The sequence below is a fragment of the Lacerta agilis genome, chromosome 14, assembly GCF_009819535.1.
Source record: "Lacerta agilis isolate rLacAgi1 chromosome 14, rLacAgi1.pri, whole genome shotgun sequence".
NCBI lineage: Eukaryota > Metazoa > Chordata > Lepidosauria > Squamata > Lacertidae > Lacerta > Lacerta agilis.
The window spans coordinates 13,881,915-13,903,512 of NC_046325.1; the positions used below are offsets into that span (position 1 = coordinate 13,881,915).

At 46.9% G+C, this 21,598-nt stretch overlaps 2 protein-coding genes across 2 annotated transcripts; one reads left to right on the forward strand and one right to left on the reverse strand.

The window, feature by feature from the left end:
* Positions 1–306: 306 nt before the first annotated feature.
* Positions 307–4,551, reverse strand: LOC117058157 (apoptosis-associated speck-like protein containing a CARD). Its single transcript, XM_033169126.1, has 3 exons — positions 4,119–4,551; positions 2,850–2,909; positions 307–874 (listed from the first exon to the last, which is right to left on the reverse strand). Exons 1-3 carry the CDS (start codon positions 4,399–4,401, stop codon positions 597–599), a joined length of 621 nt encoding a protein of 206 aa, XP_033025017.1. The 5' UTR covers positions 4,402–4,551; the 3' UTR covers positions 307–596.
* A 7,433-nt stretch (positions 4,552–11,984) lies between these two features.
* TRIM72 (tripartite motif containing 72) lies at positions 11,985–20,349 on the forward strand. The gene is made up of 6 exons (XM_033170081.1): positions 11,985–12,429; positions 13,585–13,680; positions 15,433–15,663; positions 16,792–16,814; positions 18,217–18,335; positions 19,201–20,349. The coding sequence occupies exons 1-6, from the start codon at positions 12,037–12,039 to the stop codon at positions 19,770–19,772; spliced, it is 1,434 nt and encodes a 477-aa protein (XP_033025972.1). The 5' UTR covers positions 11,985–12,036; the 3' UTR covers positions 19,773–20,349.
* Positions 20,350–21,598: the final 1,249 nt, after the last annotated feature.

Below are 21,598 nucleotides of genomic sequence, written 5' to 3' on the forward strand. Positions count from 1 at the left end.
CTGCCTGCATTTCCTCCCCCATAGTATATTTCTTTGTTTTTCTTGCTCATACAAAAACGAGTGTCTGAGAGAAGATATTACATGGTGTGGCATTCGCACAGAGCCCCCCCCCCCGGTCATTCCACGGACTATTGACCCTGCACCACCACAGCTTATCTCTTCCACTGCCACCAACCAGGTTTCCCCGGTAATATAATCAGACTCAGTCAGGTTGTAACGTATTAACAAAGATTCCAGTTTATTGTGAACACAAACAAGTTTTAAATACTTTGAAACACTGTAATCTGATTCACTCTCTCTGTCTCCCCTCTGTCTCTAACTCACTCTGACTCCTATGTCTCCCACCCAAAATAAACCAACCAAACTAACTGTCTCTCTATTTCCAACTGCTTTTTCCCAACTGTCTAACCTCTGGCTAAGCCTTTTAAAATCAGGTAGACTCCGCCTCTGGGCTTTTCTATTGGTCTACCTATTAACCCTTTCTCTCTCCCTGTATAGACATTTCCAAAAGAACAGGCAAATGCCACATATGTCCTCAAGGCATGCCGAGATGGAATTCCTGTGTCCCAGAATGGGGTTGCGCCTTGGCTGCCTCTTTATCCTTCCAGGTCTTCAACGAGGAACCTGTTTTTCATCTTCAGGGCTTGGTACAGCTTATCCTTGCAAGCTTGGTTCCAGCTGGGCAGCAACCTGTAGAGCTCCCGCATTTTTTCCTGGTTGGTGCTTTTGGCGGAGATCTTCTGGTACTGCTCATCATCCAGGACATCGCCATGTAGCACGTCCAGGATCCCCTCCACGGTGGCCGTCCTCTGGATCAGGGCCTCCCGGTGCCGCTCAATGAAATGCTGCTCCGGTGGGGCTGGAGGCTGTGTCTCTGCCAAAGAAAGAACCAGAATCAAGGGATCCACCCACACACAACAAGCATTTACACTTGGCTTCAGAGCCCGTCCCCTCTGTGAGGGAAGACTGTGGGATCTTTAACGGTGTGCACAGGTGGGGGAAGGGCCACATCTGCAGTGGATGCAGAAGGTCCCAGATTCATTCTCCAGCATATCCAGGAAACAGTGGGAAAGCTGGTCAGTGCAGACAGTACTAAGCTAGATGGGCCTGTGGGTTGACTCTACACAAGGCAGATTCTTGTGTTGTTCCTGTGTATGTGGAATCTGTGGGAATGTTTTTATGATGAATGATTAAAAAATAGTTACAAAGTTACTAAAGTAAATTAGAATTGAACGCTGGAGAAAGGACGGGGGAGGTCCCCCCAAAGAAGATTTAGAATAAGATTAGGATATGTGATAATTGTGTTTTTTATGCTTTTTTGTTTTTGTTTTTGTTTTTCTACTTTGTATTTGTTTGTACTGTTTTTCTGTTATTTTTCTTGTTATTTTGTAAAACTTAATAAATTCTTTATAAAAAGGGGGGAATGTTGTGGATAGTAGAAGAGGATATATTGATTAAATATTAGCCTTCCTCACTCATGCTAATGAATTAGTAGCGGAGTACATTCCCCTTTACATTGCAGGAAGCTAGTTGGTAGATTCATTTGAATCTCTTGAGTTAAGCAATCCAGTCTGGCTTGTCCACATTGGATTTGTTCCTGGTAAATCCCCCTTTACTCCCTCTTAAAAAGAATAAAGTCACAACAGTCTTTCCTTAAAAGTAACAAGAAGTTTACTTACATTCAGTTCACAGTATGATCCCTGAAGGCAGGCTTTAGCTTGTAGTTACAGTTACAAAGTGTGGCTTACATCCTTTGTGAGAATGAGCTCATGTGCTGCTGACTGAGACAGCAGTGCAGTCCAATAAAAGAAAGTGGAAGAAGAAGACGAAGGGAAGATGACTGTGTGACTGACCCTTTTATGGAGTCTCCTAGGGTCATGCCTGGTCACAGGCAGGGGGAGGATGCTCCAGACCAGGTGTAACAGGAAGTTATCTTGGCTGGAGTAACATCCCCGTCTGTGTCCACTCTAGGCAAACAGGAAATGTTGTATTTGACTGCTATAGTGATTACATCCCACAGAATCAAAAGGGACGGCACATTTTATGTGCGTCGGCCTTGCTCCTCTATGCAATATCCTGGTGAGCTCTCCTCTTTTTCCTAAGGAAAGCTCTTTCCATTGGCTAAGTAGAGAATACAGACACAGCTGCATTTGCTTTTTCCATGACTAAGTATAGCTTACTACACAACCGGAATGTCTCATTCATTTTGAAAGAATGCAGGCCAGCCAATCAAAATTCTGTGCAACTGACTTCTACAGCAAATGGAAAGGATGGATTTCCCCAAAGAGGAATATGAAGAAAAAGCTGTGTTGCAGTAAAAAAATACAGTGCCTCGGCTTTCATCTGCACCTTACCAAGGTTCCAGTACATGACACCAAACTACTATTCCCATTTTTTGTGTGGGAAGCCTGGGCAATTAAAGCAGCATGAAATTGACAGGCCAATTGCAGTAGTGTGGATATGGCTTAAGTGAGAGGATTATTGCAGACTGGAGCGAAGAAGAAGAAGAAGAAGAGTTTGGATTTGATATCCCGCTTTTCACTACCCGAAGGAGTCTCAAAGCGGCTAACATTCTCCTTTTCCTTCCTCCCCCACAACAAACACTCTGTGAGGTGAGTGGGGCTGAGAGACTTCAGAGAAGTGTGACTAGCCCAAGGTCACCCAGCAGCTGCATGTGGAGGAGCGGAGACACGAACCCGGTTCCCCAGATTACGAGTCTACCGCTCTTAACCACTACACCACACTGGCTCTGTTGAGCGAAGGCCAGCAGCTAGGAGAGACCTGGAGGCTAGCTTATGGATGTTGATGGGGGATGGACAATATTTAAGAAGATAGAGGCTGGAGCTCACCATTTCTTCCGGAGGTGGTACTGGTGGAAGGCACAGGGATCTCAGGATTACAGCAAGCAGCTGGAACAGAAAAGAGAGTTGATGTTTTGAGTTTTCCATTCCACACAAACATCATTCATTATTACAGACAAAATTAAAAATGTTTTCTTTCTGATACCTATTAGATTTTTACCCCAAAACTCTTGACAGCAGGGCAGTTCCACCAAAGGCACCTCTGGGCCCCCCAAACCACCTCCAACAATAATCAGGAATGGATGGAACTGGAAACATTTTCACTCATTTAACAGGAGCATAACACCATCTCTGCATTTCAACAGATGTGCTTTTTAGATGCATGAAACAAGCAACCCTTTCATGATTATAAGGCTACTAAATACCAGGAAACTAATTTTTGGAAATGTAGAAAGGAGAAAAAATACAACAGCTGAGAGGCAGCCATCTGAAATGAAGGTGATGTAAAGATGCACAGAGGAAGCAACGGAAAATAGTAAGATACTTAATACCTGGTGTATGCATTTATTCTGTGGTGAATTTTGAAATACTTCCAAATGGATAAAAGTGGGAAAAAGATCATAGCTCCAATCTGCAGGACAAGTATGTCAAGACACATGGCATGGGTGCGTGTGTTTTGACAGTCCTGTGGTTTCAAGTTTTAATCTGTAACATTACTGAAAAGAAAAGCACTCTGTGGACAGAATTGAGTGATAGAGAAATATATGGTGTACGATTTAATTTCCATATTTGGGGGGGGGGGGTTTTACTGCCTGTTCCACAGTGGAACCCTCCCTGCGGAACACCCTACCACCTGATGTCAAGCAAATAAAGAACTACACATTTTTAGAAGGCATCGGAAGGCAGCCCTGTATAAGGAAGTTTTTAATGTTTGACGTTTTCTTATGTTTTTATATGTGTTGTAAGCCACCCAGAGTAGCTGGGGAAACTCTGCCAGATGGGCAGGGTATAAATAGGAAGAAGAAGAAGAAGAAGAAGAAGAAGGGTGGCGAGGAAGAAGGTACGTGGTGAGGATCTGCTGATTTCAAAATCACTCCCCCCCCCTTTATGTGGCTTTCCTTGCAAAAGTGTACCTAATATTTCAGAGGCACTTCACTAGACCTTGAAGAAAGTGCTCCTCCTCTTGATGAGTTGATCGGGACGGACCTGCCAGAGAAGCTGGGGAAGTTTTCCTCCCCTCGCCTCCCGTCCCCTCGTCCAATGAGATGATCCGGATCCACGCTTGTCTCCCGGCCAGGCCTCCCCCTCCTCACTTACTCTTCTCGCCGCCTCCGCCTCCGCGGAGCTTCTGTGCCTGGTCCTTGCAGTGGATCTCTTCCAAGACCTGCGCGGTGAGGCGCAGGGCGTAATCCTGCTTGTAGTAGCCGATCAGCAGACTGGGCAGATCCACCGCGTCCGCCTTCTCCAGCCGCCCTCGGGGGATATGCTCGTGGCCTTCCTCGAGCGGGATCTCGGCCAGCTTCGCCTTGAACTTGCGCAGCTCGCCGTCGTGCAAGTTCTCCAGGGCGTCCATCAGGCGCTGCCGGGCGCTCTTGGCCATCGCGCCCCTTCAGCCAGAGCGCGCGCCGGGTAAACCCAAGGGAGGAGGCCCAGGACCGCCAAGGATCCGTTTCCGTCCTCCGAGGAAGAGGGAGGAGCCGGACGAGGCGCTGCCGCCGCTTCCTTTCCGCGCTGAGAAGAGGCGAGCAAATGCAAGATAATACATCGGTGTCCGTTTGCTCATCGGGCGCTTTCGGTTCTGCCTTTCGCGATCCTGCGGTTCAGCAAGAGCGGAAGTGCTCGGGTTTTTTTGTTTGTTTGCAACACGCGACTCCTGCTGGCTAAATTGAGATGAGCTGTTCGGTGGGACGAGCTTGTTTTTCAATAGCCACAGGAGGAGGCGGATCGAACCACCCCCTGGTATAAAAAGACCTAAGAAACTTTTGTGTACTTGACTTAGGAATTATGGGGTTCATTTGCCTCCCTGCAGCCTGCCTTGGCTAGCAAGCAGGTAAACCGTTTAAAAGATGTTCCAACTTAATTAAGTAAAGCATTTTGAATGCCTGTGTAGGAGAAATGAGGCGTCAGAGACTATAATTATTGGGCTTCTTTCAGAGGTTTTTAGATGGGGTAGATCTCACAAAAGATCGCATAGCTGGAGGGAGCTCCTCCAACCTGTCAGCAAGATTGCAAAATCTCTAACCACGATCTCTTTACTTAAACAGAAACCTGAAGGTCAAGGCGACTTTCTAATTTTTTCAGGCATACAATAAGGAAAATGCTTTCCTTTTTTTTACGCAAAGCAAGCTTCGGCATTCTGGGTTTTTGGTGCTTAGCAGCAGGTGCAAGAGCGATTACTTATACAGGAGTGCCCTCGCGGGGCCAGATGAAGGTATTGCAGTCCTAGCGCGCTGCCTTTAGCCTCCTTTCCCAGTGCTGTTGTTGTTGTTCAGTCGTTCAGTCGTGTCCGACTCTTCGTGACCCCATGGACCACAGCACACCATGCACGCCTATCCTCCACTGCCTCCCGCAGTTTGGCCAAACTCATGCTAGCCGCTTTGAGAGCACTGTCCAACCATCTCATCCTCTGTCATCCCCTTCTCCTTGCGCCCTCCATCTTTCCCAACATCAGGGTCTTTTCCAGGGAGTCTTCTTTTCTCATGAGGTGGCCAAAATACTGGAGCCTCAACTTCAGGATCTGTCCTTCCAGTGAGCATTCAGGGCTGATTCCTTTAAGGATGGATAAGTTTGATCTTCTTGCAGTCCATGGGACTCTCAAGAGTCTCCTCCCGCACCATAATTCAAAAGCATCAATTCTTTGGCGATCAGTCTTCTTTATGGTCCAGTGCTACCGTGTCCAAATCCTGGCTAGTTCCTCCTGCATAATGTGGGGTTGCTCAGGGAGCCTTTCCGCCTGTACAAGCCATGGTGCAGGTAGGCAACGTCGGAATCTGGGCCTAATATTCTCATGGGGGGCCGGGGCTCCCTTGAGATGGTAAAGGGTATCATTGCATGGACTTAAGAATGTGGCAAGCCAGGCCTCCTGCTTTGGGGGTCCCTCCTGGTCATTCTGCTGCGGTGGGTTCCTGGGCATCTGCCTCAAAGTCCTACCTTGCTGGGCTGCAAACAAACACACATCTGGCAGCTTATATCATAATGAATATGTTGCTCTTTAAGGCGACCCCAGATCCTTGTTGCTATTCCTGTAATGGATTTCCCTATATAAAATGCTGAACTAGGTGAGTGATTGGTCAGGCCCCTTTGAACAGATCTTTTGTTTATCTGAACCTAGTATATCACCCATTTGAACAGTACATTTGACTGTCTGATACTAATATTTATTATTATTTATTTGAATTTATATCCTGCCATTCCTTCCCAAGGAGCCCAGGAGAGCAGGTGCACAATTTTAAAACCAAAACCAAACATTATAAAACAGTTAAAGCATTCTAAAAACAATTACAATTTAAAAAAAATCAAAACCACATCAAAATTTGAAAAAAAAAAAACATTCTAAAAGCAGTTGCAGTTAAAACCATTCTTCCATCCTGTGATCTCATGGTTTTTGCCCCTTTGAGCAGATGTTTTGTTTCTTCAAACCTAATATTTCACTGACACACCTCTTGGCTGTGCTCTGGAGACATCTTTGTGCAAATGTTTCCTGGAAGCCAGGCTAATAGGGGAATGCTGCCGACTCAGGGTGCTTCCAGACTGTTGCTATTTTCGGGTGGGATGCAATCACATATCAGCAATTTCAGGTTGTGCAATGACAGTTGACTGGGAGGTCCTGTGCAATCAATCCGCATCCCCCAAGGATCAGACTTCTTGTGATAAGGAAAGCAAAAGGGAAATGCGCTGGAAAGTGTGGGGTAGCACTTACTTGGATGCAAAGTCATCTGACCTCCCCACAAACAAATCAGAAGCCAATGCTCATTCAATAGCCAACGCCATCCAATCTCCCAGCAAACAAATCATTACGCATTCATCCAGAATAGGCCATCTAGAAACAAACCCAGCCAGAAAGTGAGGAGGCTCCACAAGTCGGCCACTAGGTGCCCCTGTAGGGCTGCTTCAAGGGAACAGCTTGACAAAGCTTGCAGTTGGGTGACAGCATGGGAGGCTGCATAGCCTATGGCAGTGGTCAGCAACCTAAGGCCTATGGGCCGGAAGCAGCCCACGGAGGTCGTTTGACCACCCCAAGAGCTGCCCCCAAACTGAGTTGCCTGCTCACGTGCTGCGCTAAACCAGTGTGGCGCGGTGACTCGCTTCTGCGGCACCGGAAATCGCACGATCCGGCCCACGGAGGGATCTCCGCAGGACCGATTCGGCCCAGGCAAGATAAACCTTGCTGACCCCTGGCCTGTGGTACTAAAAGGAGCGGGGAGTTCGTCACTCTGCACTTGACCAGTTGAGAGGGAGACGTGCTTTCAGATTTAAGGCTCAGGGTCACAGCCCCCATTCCTTCAAAGATTCCTCACTAGGCCTGAAGCTTGGACCGCAGCTACTAAGACACCAATCTTCCTAACTTTTCTCGCAGGGTTGTTGTAAGGTCCTTGGAGGAGGAGAGGATCATGTAAAATTGTGCCAGTGCTGTACCACTTCCAATTGCAGGCAGTGCTTCTAGAAAACAGAGATGCCAGGGCGATGCCTAGGCTGGAACCTTTTCTCCCTCGCAAACCTGGACCAGAACACACCTGGGCCTCCATTTTCAGTCTGAAGTGATACAGCAGAGGCAGGGAATCTCCAAACCTGGCCCACCAGGCTGGTTTTGGGAGGCCACTTTCCCCACACTACACCTGATGTCTATGTTATGTCGGGTGTGGGGCAGATAAGGGCGGGGCTTCAAGGGGACAATCCAGACCTTATAGTGGCTTCCCAATTGACCCTTTGCTGGAGCAGGGCCCACTCCCAACTGCCCGTCAGCAGATGATTGGTAGGAGGGCACCACCCTCAAGTTGGCAGGGAGCAGCTTCCATGCAATGGAAGCAATTTCTCCCTCACGGAGCTTCTTTTTTTGAATGGTTGAATGGAGCAACACAAATCGGCTTGCAAATCGTCAGGTTGGCAAGGCCTCTTGTGCTGCCGTTCCCAAGCACGGGAACTCCACGCCTGAGATTTTGACAGGTGGGTGGGACAACACAAAGTTGGCCCACAGGCAGGGCCGTATTTAGGTTTGATGAGGCCCTAAGCCACTGAAGGTAATGGGGCCCTTTATATGTCCAGCTGTCCTTTGACAAAAACAAATTGTTGCTGTTTTTCGTGTTGAATATATGGTAATTTATGGACCCAATAGGTATCTATAGCCATAACAAAATATGTATTATATCAAAGCAATTGTTGAACTGAAATATAATTAAGAAGAAGTATCCAGGGTTTTTTCCCCCCCTTTAAATTTTTTTGTGGCCCCCAAGAAAGTGGGGCCCTAGGCTGTAGCTTGTTTAGTTTATATGTAAATCCAGCACTGCCCACAGGGCCAGAAAAAACCCCATCCTGATAGACAGTCATGGTGCAGGTTCACCATCTAATCACCTCCTGTACCCAAAGTTCACCTCAAATACCACCCAGTCCATGACTCACCCAGAATATTGAGCTTCACCCCCCACCCATGTCTTATTCCACCCACCTCAGTTCCCTCTGCCTGTTCCTGAAAATCCCCAAATGCCAAATGTAATGGTCAAGTTGCCTGTCAGTCTGCAATATCCTTTGCTAGGAAACTCTAGAGCTTCCACTTTCCCCTGACCCAGCCCTCAGCTGCTCTGTGCACTCAAGAATGCAGCTAAGGGCCCTGCTGTCCCTTGCCCCCCCCCCCATAGGAACAAGCAGGGAGTTATGTATTTTATGCAACAATGCCGGACATTCGCCTCTAGGAGGCGCCCTTGAATCTGCAGAGAAGGCTGCATCAAGGAATGGATATTCTTGGGCCAAGACATTTGAATGGCATCTTTGGTGAGGGGGAGGAATCCTCCCACGCACCAGCCGCCTCTTCCTCCAGAGGACCCCCCCCTCCTCACACACGACATGGGATGGCATCCCAGCCTTCCCAGAAGTACGGTGCACTATAGAGCTATATATAGTTAGAACCGGGGCGGGATCAAGGGTCATTCACTTGGCTTCTGTGCCCGTCCCGGGATGGTTGGTGTCTCCTTGGTGCCTTTCTGATCTCTGGCTGTTCCCTCTTCTCTGGACGCTGCTGCCTCTCTTGAACCCTTGTGTGTCCTAGTAAGATCTTCCTTTCTTTTTCTTTCTTTCTTTCTCTTCCGATTCTAACTTCATGCCTTTAACCATGTTCCAGATACATCCCCCCAAAAGCTAGAGAATCGGGCTGGCATTTTTATTTAAGGGTTGGTTAAACAGATAATTTTTAATTTTAATACCGGATGGGTTTTCCAGGTTCTTCAAATGTGGGAGGGAGTGACGGTGGGGATAAAAGTCCAAATGTTGCCTAGTTGAGTAGAGCAGAAAAGACGAAAGCCTTGGGCAGCACAGTCCCCGTTCTTTGCAGCCAGCAAGCACCTATCCGACATTCATGCCCATTTTTGAATTTATTGCTGGGCCTCCACTGCAAGCATAAATTAAAGGTGAGGTGGATGCTGCAGGTTGTTCTGTAAAAGGAGATTAGATGAGCCAGGTGGTCCTAGGCAGAAATGCACAATACGGAGAGTTACAATATAATTTTTGAAAGGACTCTGAATCCTTGGGAAATCTAGGTAAGGCTTTCAGCGGGCTTCTTGCATCCCTTGGAAGGCTAAGATAACACCCCAAAGGTGCCACTTCCAGGGATGTGCTGGAGCAGGGGTTGCCGACATGGTGCCCGTGGGCACAGCAATGCTGTTGAATTCTCCCCCTGGTGCCCACAAAGCCTCTGGTCACTTAACCCACTCACTGGCCCCTTTGTCATGAGGTGGTGAGGGCGGTTCCTTTTTTTCTCCCTTGAAAAGCACGCAGAGCTGCAGGAGGAAGAGTGTTACTCTTCTCCACTTCCTCTTTCAGATCTCTCAGCTTTTCAAGGTTTAGGATAATCCGCTGAATCCAACTTTGCCTAAATGCCTTTGAAAAGTGAAATGCGTATTTTCTCTATTGCCACCTAGAATTAGCTTATCATGAAAGTTCATTAGGATGTTTTTACTAAAATGCATTTCCCCCCTGATATAATGCATTTATATGTGTTGTTTTCACTAATATATGCATGTTTATGTACACCTCTCCCTGACATGCACCTTTACCTACTCACCTGCAATGCAATTATGGTTGGAAAAGTTGGAGAAGTGCAGCATTCAATGGTTAGCTGTGTTCATGCATAGTTTCAGGAAATGCGGGTTAGGCAGCCACGCATTAAAATGCCAGCCTGACTGCATTTCTCCTGCATCCATCATTGAGAGGCAGTGTGGAGAATTGAGCAGAGATCCAGGAAGCCTTAAATTCAAACCCCTGCTTAATGCCCAAGGTCATCACTGGGTGACTTTGGCCTAATCGATGTCAATCTCTCAGCCTAACCCACAACACAGCTTGTTCTGATAAACTTGAGAAGGAGCAAAGAGAGAGAGAGAACAGTGTATGCTGCCCATGCTCCTTAGATGAAAGGCAGGGTAAAAATAAAAGCCAGTCACAGAGGGGATAAAATTGAAGACTGCAGATGTAAACTACATTGTCTAGATCCGAATTTACAGTGCCATGCAGCCCAGAGCAGTGCAACAACCAGCATCACGAACGCCAAGCAGTTTATCGGGAAATGCAAGAATATACCACAAGGCAGAGCAGGGCTCCAGTTACCACGCCAGTTTCCCCTTCTGAACTATTTATAGGGCATTTGTCAGCTTGGCCTGTAGATTATCCAGCAGCTGCTTTGCGGGGATCACATTCCTCTCCCGCTTGCGATAGTTCAGCCTGAGTCAGCCCTGAGTAGGATGGGGCCTGGGAGGAGGAGGAGGTGGCGAAAGCAAGGAAATCACGGGTTGCTTGCTCAGAAGAACTGCACTAGTCTTCTGCAATTGAGCAACAAGCCTGGGATTCCCACTTTGAGAAAGGCACCGGCTTTGGGTGCCTTCATCATGCAGGACAGTTGCTAAGAGACTGAGCTGTGAATCAGGGAGAGCCTGGGTTGAATTGGGCTTCTCCCACAAATTCACAAACTGCTTCTCAAAGTTGGGTCCCAAGCTGTTGTTGGACTACAACTCCCATCATCCCTTGCTAGCGTGTCAGGAATGATGGGAGTTGTAGTCCAACAACAGGTGAGGACCCAAGCTTGAGAAACATTGACTAAGGTCACATTCACACCATGCATTTAAAGCATTATGATACCACTTTAAGCAGTTCCTCCAAAGAATCCTGGGAGCTGTGGTTTGTTAAGGGTGCTGAGAGTTGTTAGGAGGCCCCCATTCCCCTCACAGAGCTACAACATAGCTGTCAACTTTCCCTTTTTTTGCGGGAAATTCCCTTATTCCGGCGCCGTTTCCCAATGCAAAAAAAAGGAAGGTTGACAGCTCTGAGCTACAACTCTCAGAGCGGTTTAACAATCAAATCCCTCTTCCCAGAGAACTCTGAGAAGCCTCTGGGAAGTAGAGGTCTCATACTCTGGTTGAGGAACATGCACTGCTGTCTTCTCTGGATGATGCTTTATGATTTCCTCGCCACTGTAATCTCCTCAGTCTCTCTGGCCTGTCACCAACTCTCACCAGAATCTCCCCTGTCTCTCCCTCAGTCTCCAACTCCCCTCAGAATCTGTACAGAAGCTTCTCCGGCCTAAAAGAACTTTGATGTTACAGTAACAATTCTAAACGAGTCAGTGCGGTACAGTGGTTAGAGCTTTGGACTAGGACCTGGGAAAGACCAAGGCTCAAATTCTGCACTGCCATGAAGCTCACAGGGTGACCTTGGGCCAGAGAGTCACTGCGTCTCAGCCTAAACTACCTCACAAGGTTGTCATGGGGATTCGATGAGGAAGGGGAGAACCATATATGACACCTTGAGCGAAAAGCTAAGATATAAACGCAACAAATGCAATAAAGAAATAATAAATGGTGGCGGCGGTAGTAATATTGTATTTCCAATTTCTGGTGGGTGTCTGCCCCAGTGCAGAGAATAAGTAGGCACTGGCGGTCTGATATGCGTGTGGTTAAGCAAAATAAAAATAGAATATGGGTTCAAAACCTCAAGTGCAAGCTCTCTTGGTCCCCAGGCTCCTGCTCTTTCCGCCACCATGTCGAAGAAGCCTCTCATTCAGGGCATGCACCAGGACCTCAGCTGCCCCATCTGCCTCAAGCTCTTCCAGTCTCCCGTGACGGCAGAATGCGGCCACACCTTCTGCCGGGATTGCTTGTCCAAGGTGCCCAAGGAAGAAGATGGCAAGACCACAGGGTGCCCCACCTGCCAGGCCATCACCAAGGTGGAACAGCTGTGCATCAACCAACAGATGGAGCACCTGGTGGAGAGCTTCCGGCAGGTGCCCCGAGACCACTGCGAGGAGCACCTTGACCCCCTGAGTGTGTACTGCGAGCAGGACCGGCAGGTCATCTGCGGGGTGTGCGCTTCCCTGGGCAAACACAAAGGACACAACATCATCACTGCAGCTGAGGCCCACCAGAGGATGAAGGTAGGTATCGGTTTTTGAAGGCCTTCCTATCTGGCACCAGACTTACCTGGTCTTGTAAATCACTCCAGTGGACAAACCTCATATATTTACCTCAGATGACCACCCAGTTTAAACTGAGCAGTTTATTATGCATACCCTCCAACATTTCTCTGATGAAAATAGGGACGTCCCATTCCATAATGATAATTTTACTATTTATACCCGACACATCTTACTGGGATGCCCATTGCCCCAGCCACACTGGGCAGCTTCCAACATAATAAAAAACAGAATAAAACATTAAACATAAAAAACCCTTCCCTATACAGGTTTGCCCTCAGACGGCTTAGGGGGGTCGGATAACTCCAGACCCTTCAACATTTCTCCAATGAAAATAGGGACATCCTAAGGAAAAGTGGGACATTCCAGGATCAAATCAGAAACCAGGATGGCTTCTCTAAATCAGGGACGTTCCTGGAAACTAGGGACAATTGTAGAGTCTGTATCATGTGGCAAAACTCTCCTATGGTCTGTAGACGTTGGACTACAACACCCATCATCCTTGTACATTGGTTAAGCTGTCCAAGGATTGTGGGAGTTGTAGACCAACACCTGGAGACCTACGGTTGAAAGCCCCTGATCTAGCCAACATGGTGCCCTCCAGATGTTGCTAGACTCCAACTCACATCAGGCTCAGCCTGCATAGTCAGGGATGATGAGAGTTGTAGTTCAGCACCATCTAGAGAGCACCATATTGGCTACCCAACTAGACAGAAATCTTTCCCAGCCCTATTGGAGATGCCAGGGATTTGAGCTAGATATGCAAAGCATATTTTCTGTACCTGAACTAAAAAGACCTGTATCTTTGTGTTTTTAATGGGAATTTTACCCCAAATGTGGGTTTTGCATCTCATGCTAGTCCTGCTCAGAGCAGACCCAGTGAATTGCAACCACACCCATTAACTTCAAAGGATCTGAGTCAATCTAGCATTGGCTACAACCTGTGAGGTTTACCCACCAGGTCCACCCCGAGTTCTCAGGTTTGCAACCAGGGTGGGAGAAAGAAATCCAGCTAAATAAATATTTGTTTTAAATGATAGATACAGTAGTGGTTTCCTCTCTGGATTAGACCCACATGCCTTATTTCCCTCTTTTCTTTTCTTGGCGTAATTTTAGAAGCAGCTTCCTCAGCAACAAGTCCAGTTGCAAGAGGCCCAAGTCCGCAAGGAGAAGACAATTGCCCTCCTGAATCGGCAAATAGCAGAAGTGGAGGTGAGTGACATTACTTGCAAGGGCACATTTAATCTACAAACTTATATCACAGTTTTTTTTTTTTTTACAGGGTTAACTAACATGGCTTCCCTACAAAGAATCTTGAGGTCTGTATTTCCATAGAAGTCCCAATAATTCTCTGTGGCTGGGGCCAGACACATCATTGGGCAAGTGCCTCAGGCAGCAGGTGCTTAGACTGAGATATGTGTACCTCATGACATGTTCTATAGCCACTAACTTGCTTGCTGCCCTCAGGTGCTCTGGAAGGTGTTCTCCCATTGTTGGGGTTGGCATAATATTCAGCTGACAGACCAGTTATTGTCTGTATGTGGAAGGGGTGGCCACCATATTGTCCTTTGCCTCGGGCAGCAAAATGCCTTGGGCCGGCCTTGTCTGTGGGAGACCTCCATCTCCTCCGCACAGACAGGGCCAATCAGAGAAGGAGAGCAGGAGGGCCATTTGACCTGAGCTCCAAACTCAAAGGAGGCCCCCACTGACATGGGGCATTTGATAAAGTTCACAAATTGTTTTTTTGCACATCAGACCAAACTGTGACACACACATGAAGCTAGAAAGCTAGAAAGGTGTTTGTTACATTAAATATATATGTATTCCAATTATATCTCACTCTTCCTTAGTACCTTGTTTTGCTTTTGTGTGCCATTGCTTTTCATTTTTATTATAGCTAAGCGAAAAAACCTGGAAGTGGTCCTGGCTCCCTGGGACTTCTGAGAGGCTCTACTCACAGAACTACAATTCCCAGTGGTCCCCTGGGAAGTAAGGAATGGCTATGAAGCTACTTTGTAGGGTTGATGTGTGCCCAAAGTACATTTAATCGGAATATTTTAGGAAGACTTGTTTGATAAGACCCTGCCTATTTTTCCTAACTGCTCACTGGCGAAGAAGGGATTGTTCAGTTCTGTGAGGGCCAGTTAACACTTAATTCCCAGCCTGAAAATTATGTTTCCTCATGTGGAGAGAAAGCCCTGAATAAAGAATATTGGGAACTGTAGTTACCTTTCACAGAGCTACAATTCCCATCGCCCTTAACAAACTACAGTTTCCAGGATTTTTGAGGGCAGATGGGCTTTAAGGCATGTAAAGGTAAAGGGACCTCTGACCATTAGGTCCAGTTCTGTCCGACTCTGGGGTTGCGGCGCTCATCTCACGTTACTGGCTGAGGGAGCCGGCGTACAGCTTCTGGGTCATGTGGCCAGCATGACTAAGCCACTTCTGGTGAACTAGAGCAGCACATGGAAACGCCGTTTACCTTCCCACTGGAGCAGTACCTATTTATCTACTTGCACTTTGACATGCTTTCGAACTGCTAGGTGGGCAGGAGCTGGGACCGAGCAACGGGGGCTCACCCCATCGCGGGGATTCGAACCGCTGACCTTCTGATCAGCAAGCCCTAGGCTCTGTGGTTTAACCCACAGCTCCACCCGCGTCCCTTTAATTTTAAATTTATTTTTAAGCCTTAAATATCTTTATTAATTAAGAGATTTAAGTCTCCACAGCTCATTCTCCTCCTGAGTAAACTACCACCTCGACAGCTAACCTAAACACCACGGGATTTGTGAGGGAGGCTGGGTGGGGTTTCATTTCATGCTGAAGAGGATGCTGGGAAAGAATGACACAAAGCTGAGGCTGAGCGAGAACCCAAGATAAAACAAAGGCTGCTCTTTGGCGGGAAGAAAATGCCAAAGACTAGGGCACGAAGTGATCCCAGGAGCCCTCTCTCTCCTTTCCCAGGAGACAGTGTCGCGCTTCAAGCATCAAGTGTCCGAACAGCTGGGGGTGATGCGAGCCTTCCTGGGGGCGCTGGAGGCCTCTCTGAGCCGGGAGGCAGAGCATGTGCAGCACCAGGCCATAGACGCCTTGCAAAACGAGAACAAGACCATGAACCGCTACCTGGACCAGCTCAGGCAGATGGAGGTCGTGCTGAGGGAGGTGCAAGACGAACCACAGACGGAGTTTCTCAGGGTGAGGCTCTTCAGGGCCACAAAGGTCCTCATCCCTGTCTTTTTTTTCTTTTTTTGGTCATAGTGCTACTGAGTCACTACATATATGCAATTCCTACACTGCTTATGCAATTGGCCGTTCTTTTCCTTGTCCACTTTTATTTGTTTTTTAAAAAAATATAATTTTGTTATTAGGTTTTTGAAAAAAAATTATTTATACATATAAAACATAACATTTTCAACCAACAAAATACAGAGTTCTTTCGAACTCTTAGACCCCCTTCCATCCCCCCATGGTTTCCATTTTTAATATTACTGCAGCTTTTACCCTTATCTAGCTATTATATATTTGATTGAATACTACAGATCATCAAGACTGTAGCATTTGCACAATCCTCCCTTATGCTCCCCAGTTTTGTATCACCTCCAGTTTAGAGGAACGAAACCTCTCCCCATTTCAGCCCAAGACTACAATTAAAAATGTTGGAATAGCAACCAAGCAGCATCTCATTCTGCCACTTCCCACAAGTCATCCAGAGTCTCCATCTGAAATCCTAGTCGGTGTCATGTTTAGAAAAGGGAACTTGAAACATTGGGGCTTGTGGGGGAAGGCATAAAGGTTTTGTGGGTTACATAATTCATAGTTCCAAAACATGGAACTCCCCTCCCCCCATCCTAGAACCCCCAGGTACCCATTTTATTCCCCCCCCATGACTTCTCCCTGAAATACACCCATCCTCACATGATCGAGGATTTCAATGTTTTATTTTATATGGTGTATAAAAATTGCATTACATAAAAAATGAAATTAAAACATTGCTGATTTTTCATTGTGCTTTTATTGCTGCTTTCTTTTCTTATATTGTATTTCCTTAATACAATAGTGAACAGTTGTAAGAAATGAAGCAGCAATAGAAAAATACAATTAAAAACCATACAGGGCCTAGCACAGTACATTGTGATTGCTACAGAAGGCAGAAAAATCATTTAATGCTCTGCCAAGACTTTTCAAGCAATTTTCAAGTGGTCCATGGGGGAAAGAAATTTTAGACCTACTGGGCATAGCAGCTTATTATTATTATTATTATTATTATTATTATTATTATTATTATCATCTAAGCTCTTTCTTTTCCCTGCCTTTTCTCTGCAGAAATACTGTATGGTGGCCAGCAGGTGAGCAGCTGTCCCTTTCTAAACCCTGAGCTCTGCCTAACCTTGACCTGACCCTGTCCTGCCCACACCCACCTCCTCTTGAGCAGAACAAGACCTTCACTCCGCATATATAACATTCTTCCAGACCTCCTGGGACCCTCTGTTCCTATGTTAGGATCAAACCATTCGGAAATATGGCATCCATGAAATGCCAGTGACTGCTCTTGTGCAGATAAGACACAGCGTTCATTAAGTGGCTTATAAATCTTTGTAAATAAATGATAGATAGATAAAGGCAGGAAACAGAGAGACAACCAAGCTTTGTATTAAGTCAGTCACCTTTCACCATACCGCTCTTTACAAAAGCAAGAAAAACTTACCCTTTTTCTCAGTGCTATTCTTCTAGAAAAATTGGTGCCAGAACTCACCATGAACATTTCGCTTGTTCTCTAAGAATGGCAATGGTGGTGCTGGAGGGAAAAAAAAGCCCTGCTTTTTCTTGATGTAAGCACATTCAGGTGCTTTCCAATAATCTGAACACCATTCTAGTTCAATTTGATCCTCAATATGACAGCGTTTCTTTTGCATCACACTTGTTTTACTTGCATACTATGTTGAAACCTGCATTATAATGGAATGCAGTGTGGAATGTGCTTGTTCAGGATGCCAGCCAACCCCCCCTTCAGAAATGTTTCATTTTCCTTACCCTCAGTTTAAAACACACACACACACACATACACACACACACACAGAGAGAGAGAGAGAGAGAGAGAGAGAGAGAGAGAGAGAGAGAGAGAGAGAGACTGCCAGCATTCTTGTTTGGGGTGTTTTCCTCTCTTGGCTATTTCTATATTTATTTGTACTTCTGCAAACCTTTGTCTGTCCTTGTCTGCATGGGTGGGGCTGTTTTGGCTACATAAGGATCAGCATTTTGGGATGCTGTTTCCACTGCTGAAAATCTTCAGAACTTGAACTGTGCAGAGCGGAGCAGGCAGGGTTCCCAAACTGTGGTCCATGGACAATCAGTGGTCCGCAAGCTTCATTCAGGTGGTCCTCAATGTGTGTGTGAAGTACACTTACAATTTGAATTCTATGGAATTCAAATTGCAATAAAACACAAGAAATAAAAGAAGCAATTAAGATATAGTTAAAAACCACACAGCACTGAGCACAGCACATTACAGTTGCTACAGCAGGCAGATGAATAATTTAGTCATCGGCCAAGACTCTGCAAGTTTCAAGTGGTCCATGGTGGGGAGGGAATTGGGAACCACTAGTGCAGAGCTTTAAAATAGCAGAGTGACAGTTTAGAGAAGAAACGATGCGCTTGAAATTCTTGAGGTGGGGGCAGTGGCAATTTGTATTTCTATTCCCCACCCCACCCCATCACCCCCCAATGCACACCTCCCTTTCCTTTCTGTAGATTGCAGAAGATTCTTGGAGAGTCCCCTCCAATTGCTCGCATGGACATCCAACTCCCCATCATTTCAGATGAATTCAAGTTCCAAGTCTGGAGGAAGATGTTCCGTGCACTCATGCCAGGTAGAGATCCAAGGACGGAGGAGCTATTGTGCAAGGCTATGTGTACTTTTCTGAACAAGGTTTTTTTTTTTTTTTTTTTTTTTTAAAATAGCATCCAGGTAACCCATATTCCATGCCTGGGGAAGCTGATACCTGCAGCTCTGATAAATTATGCAAATGCAGTAAATCTGCATACATTCATTGGTTTCTACATTAGCCAATCAGTGAAAGGAGAAAGGGACTCAGCAGGACACTACAGCTTTACCCTTAATCTTAGGAGTGAATCAAGAGTGCCGTGACTGGACATCCTTTGACATTTTAATACTAAAAGCAGTTGTGGGAGCCTGAAGTTCTGCCTAGAGTAGACCATTCCCTGCTGTTTCCCTGTCCTACATTGCCTCCCCTCCTAGATGCTACTAGAAGGGGGAACAGGTATTTATTGTGCTTATCTCTTCCCCCCCATCAAACTGCACTAATAGCAACTTTGAGAGGGGTGACCTTGATCAGGAAAATTATGCAAAGGAAATGACATATCTTGCAGCATCTGTAAGACCAGTCAAATTCCCCTTCACAACCAAAAAACCAACAACCCTGTGTGGTTGCATTGTGCAACTTAGCACATTAAAATGAGCAATATGATTGCAAACCATCTCCCAGTATTTTTGTTCCAAAAATAAAGCATGGAAATCTCACCTGTGGATTTACTCCTTGCCTTAAGAAAAGAAAAAGAAGGGAAGGGTGATGCTCAGTGGTAGCACATCTGCTTGGCATGTAGAAGGTCCAGGTTCAATCTCTGGTAGCATCTCCCCAGAGAGCAGCTGCTAGTCAGCTTCGGATGTTCATAGTCGCACCTGTCCCCTGACCTCACCTTCTTCCTCCTCCCCAGCCTTGGAGAACCTCACCTTTGATCCAGACACGGCCCAAGCTAACCTGGTGGTGCACGAGGACGGCAAGCAAGTGGAGTGCGTGGAGCACAAGCAAGCTGTGAGCACCGATGACCCGCAGCGCTTCGATAAGTCCAACTGCCTGGTGTCACACCAGAGCTTCTCGCAAGGCGAGCATTACTGGGAGGTGATAGTGAGCGACAAGCCCCGCTGGGCCCTGGGCCTCATCTCGGCCGAGGCAGGGCGCAAGGGCCGGCTGCATGCCACCCCCTCCAATGGCTTTTGGCTGGTGGGCTGCAAGGAAGGCAAGACGTACGAGGCCCATGTGGAACACAAGGAGCCTCAGTCCCTGAAGCTGGAGGGGAAGCCCAGCCGCATCGGCGTCTACCTGAGCTTTGATGACGGCATCCTTGCCTTCTACGATGCCAGTGACGAAGACAACCTGGCTCCCATCTTTGCCTTCCACGAGCGCTTCACGGGCACTGTCTACCCCTTCTTTGATGTCTGCTGGCACGATAAGGGCAAGAACAGCCAACCCTTGGTCATCTACACTCCAGAACCAGAAGGGCCGTAGTCAACCCTGGGAAGAAGTTGTCGGGGCACACCAAACCTAGTCAGCTCTTACTTTATAGACACACCAAGCCATGGCCTCTCTTTAAATGTCCCCAAAGTGTGTGAGCCACATCCCTAGCCCATTCTAAAAGACACCCATATTGCCTCCGGGTATAAGCTTGCTGGAACAGAAGTGTCATAACTTCAGCATAAACATGGGATCTGGCACCAAGTCTGGAATCCTAGCTGCCTCATTGGTTTCCAAATGCAACTTATCTGGCCTTGTAGTTCACCAAGTAAAACTGGGGGAAATGTGGGCAGCGTCTGCATGCTCAGAAATGAGTGAGAGCCTGGGCACGCCTCCCAGTGGCTGGGGGATGGGGGTCTGGTGGCCCTAGTGAGCTCTATACCCCAGTCCAGTGCCTGCTATGCCCCTTCCTCTCTCCCAACACCAGCCATCTTAAGTCCTCCGTTCCATCCACCCATTTATATCTGCCATCACAATAAAGAAGAGTCTCTTCTTTTCATTTTTCTTTTTGAAAGCCTGAGTCTTGGAGGCACAATAAATTGGTGTAAAGAAATAAGCAGGTCTGTGCCAATTTACCTTACATGCTTCTTCTTTTTCTACTTCTTCTGAGTGCTCAATGCCATTTTTTAATGGTCTCAAGCTTGGACCTTGATCATAGCTGTCAAGTTTTGGATTTGAAAATAAGGGATCAGCAGTCTCACCTATCCCAGGGACAGTCACATGTCAGTGGTGGGCGGAGCCAGAAGCAAAAGTGGGCGGAGCAGCAATGTAAACTCCAAGCGGGCTCGGAGCAAAGAGGGGGGCAGCCAGCAAAGAGGAGGGCAGCCATGTGCTCTGCGCAATGGAGCCCCATCGTCTTCTTGTCTGATCCCATCAAAACAGGACAGGAAGCAGCAGCTGCTCAAAGGCAGCCAGGCTCCACCCGCCAGCTAAACCTATTGGCCAGCTGAGGGGCTCGGCGGCAACGGATAGGGGCTGATGCAGGGGGAGGAATACACCCCCCTGTAAGCACGGGAAACGGCTCCCACTTGCTTTGAGGGCTGAGGCTTTTCTCTCCAAGTAGGTGAGGTCTTCCCACCCAGTCCCTGGCCAGCAGGGGAGGAGCTGCTTCCATTAAAAACGGGAAATTTAAGGGAAATAAAAAATAAGGGAGAGCAGCGGGAAACTGCTTAAAATAAGGGAGAATCCCGGGGAAAACGGGATACTTGACAGCACTGACCTTGATTGATACACTTAAGAACATAGGAGGAGCTGTGCTGGATCAGGCCAAGGCATTCAGAAACACACAGCCTTCCACAGTAGAGATATACAGTAATCATGGCTAGTTTGCCTTCTCTTCAAATCCTCCTCTAAAGGCATCCAACAGTATATCTTGTAGGAGCAAGTTCTGTAATTTCACTACACGCTGTGTTAAGAAACACTTCCCTTTGCCTGTCGTGAATCTTCCAAACGTTCTGCTTTATTGGACGTCCACAAGTTCTAGTGTTATGAGAGAGGGAGAAGAGCTTTTCTCTATCCATTTCTTCCATTATTTTATACACTTCTACCAGGTCAGGTCCTCTCTTACTAACTAAGGTGTTTTGAGAGAAGAATCGCTTTGCATTTCTATAAGCATGCACACAAACACACGTGATTTAAACACATTCCTTTTATCCCACTGTCACCTCTGCTCATAAAAGCTTCAAAGATTCCAAAAATGCTGCAAAAAACCAACCAGCTTACCAAACATGAACATGGGTGACAGCCTTCAAATATCTTTAAAAACAACTATCTTTTCTTCGGAAGGTGAAGAAAGCGGCATTTTCTTTCTAAAAGAGAGG

Coding starts and splice junctions, on each gene's coding strand:
- LOC117058157 (XM_033169126.1), bottom strand. CDS start 4,401: ATGGCCAAGAGCGCCCGGCAGCGCCTGATGGACGCCCTGGAGAACTTG. Junction 2,910..4,118: donor AGGCGGAGGCGGCGAGAAGA/GTAAGTGAGGAG, acceptor TTTCTGTTCCAG/CTGCTTGCTGTAATCCTGAG. Junction 875..2,849: donor TACCACCTCCGGAAGAAATG/GTGAGCTCCAGC, acceptor TTTCTTTGGCAG/AGACACAGCCTCCAGCCCCA.
- TRIM72 (XM_033170081.1), top strand. CDS start 12,037: ATGTCGAAGAAGCCTCTCATTCAGGGCATGCACCAGGACCTCAGCTGC. Junction 13,681..15,432: donor GGCAAATAGCAGAAGTGGAG/GTGAGTGACATT, acceptor CTCCTTTCCCAG/GAGACAGTGTCGCGCTTCAA. Junction 15,664..16,791: donor CACAGACGGAGTTTCTCAGG/GTGAGGCTCTTC, acceptor TTTTCTCTGCAG/AAATACTGTATGGTGGCCAG.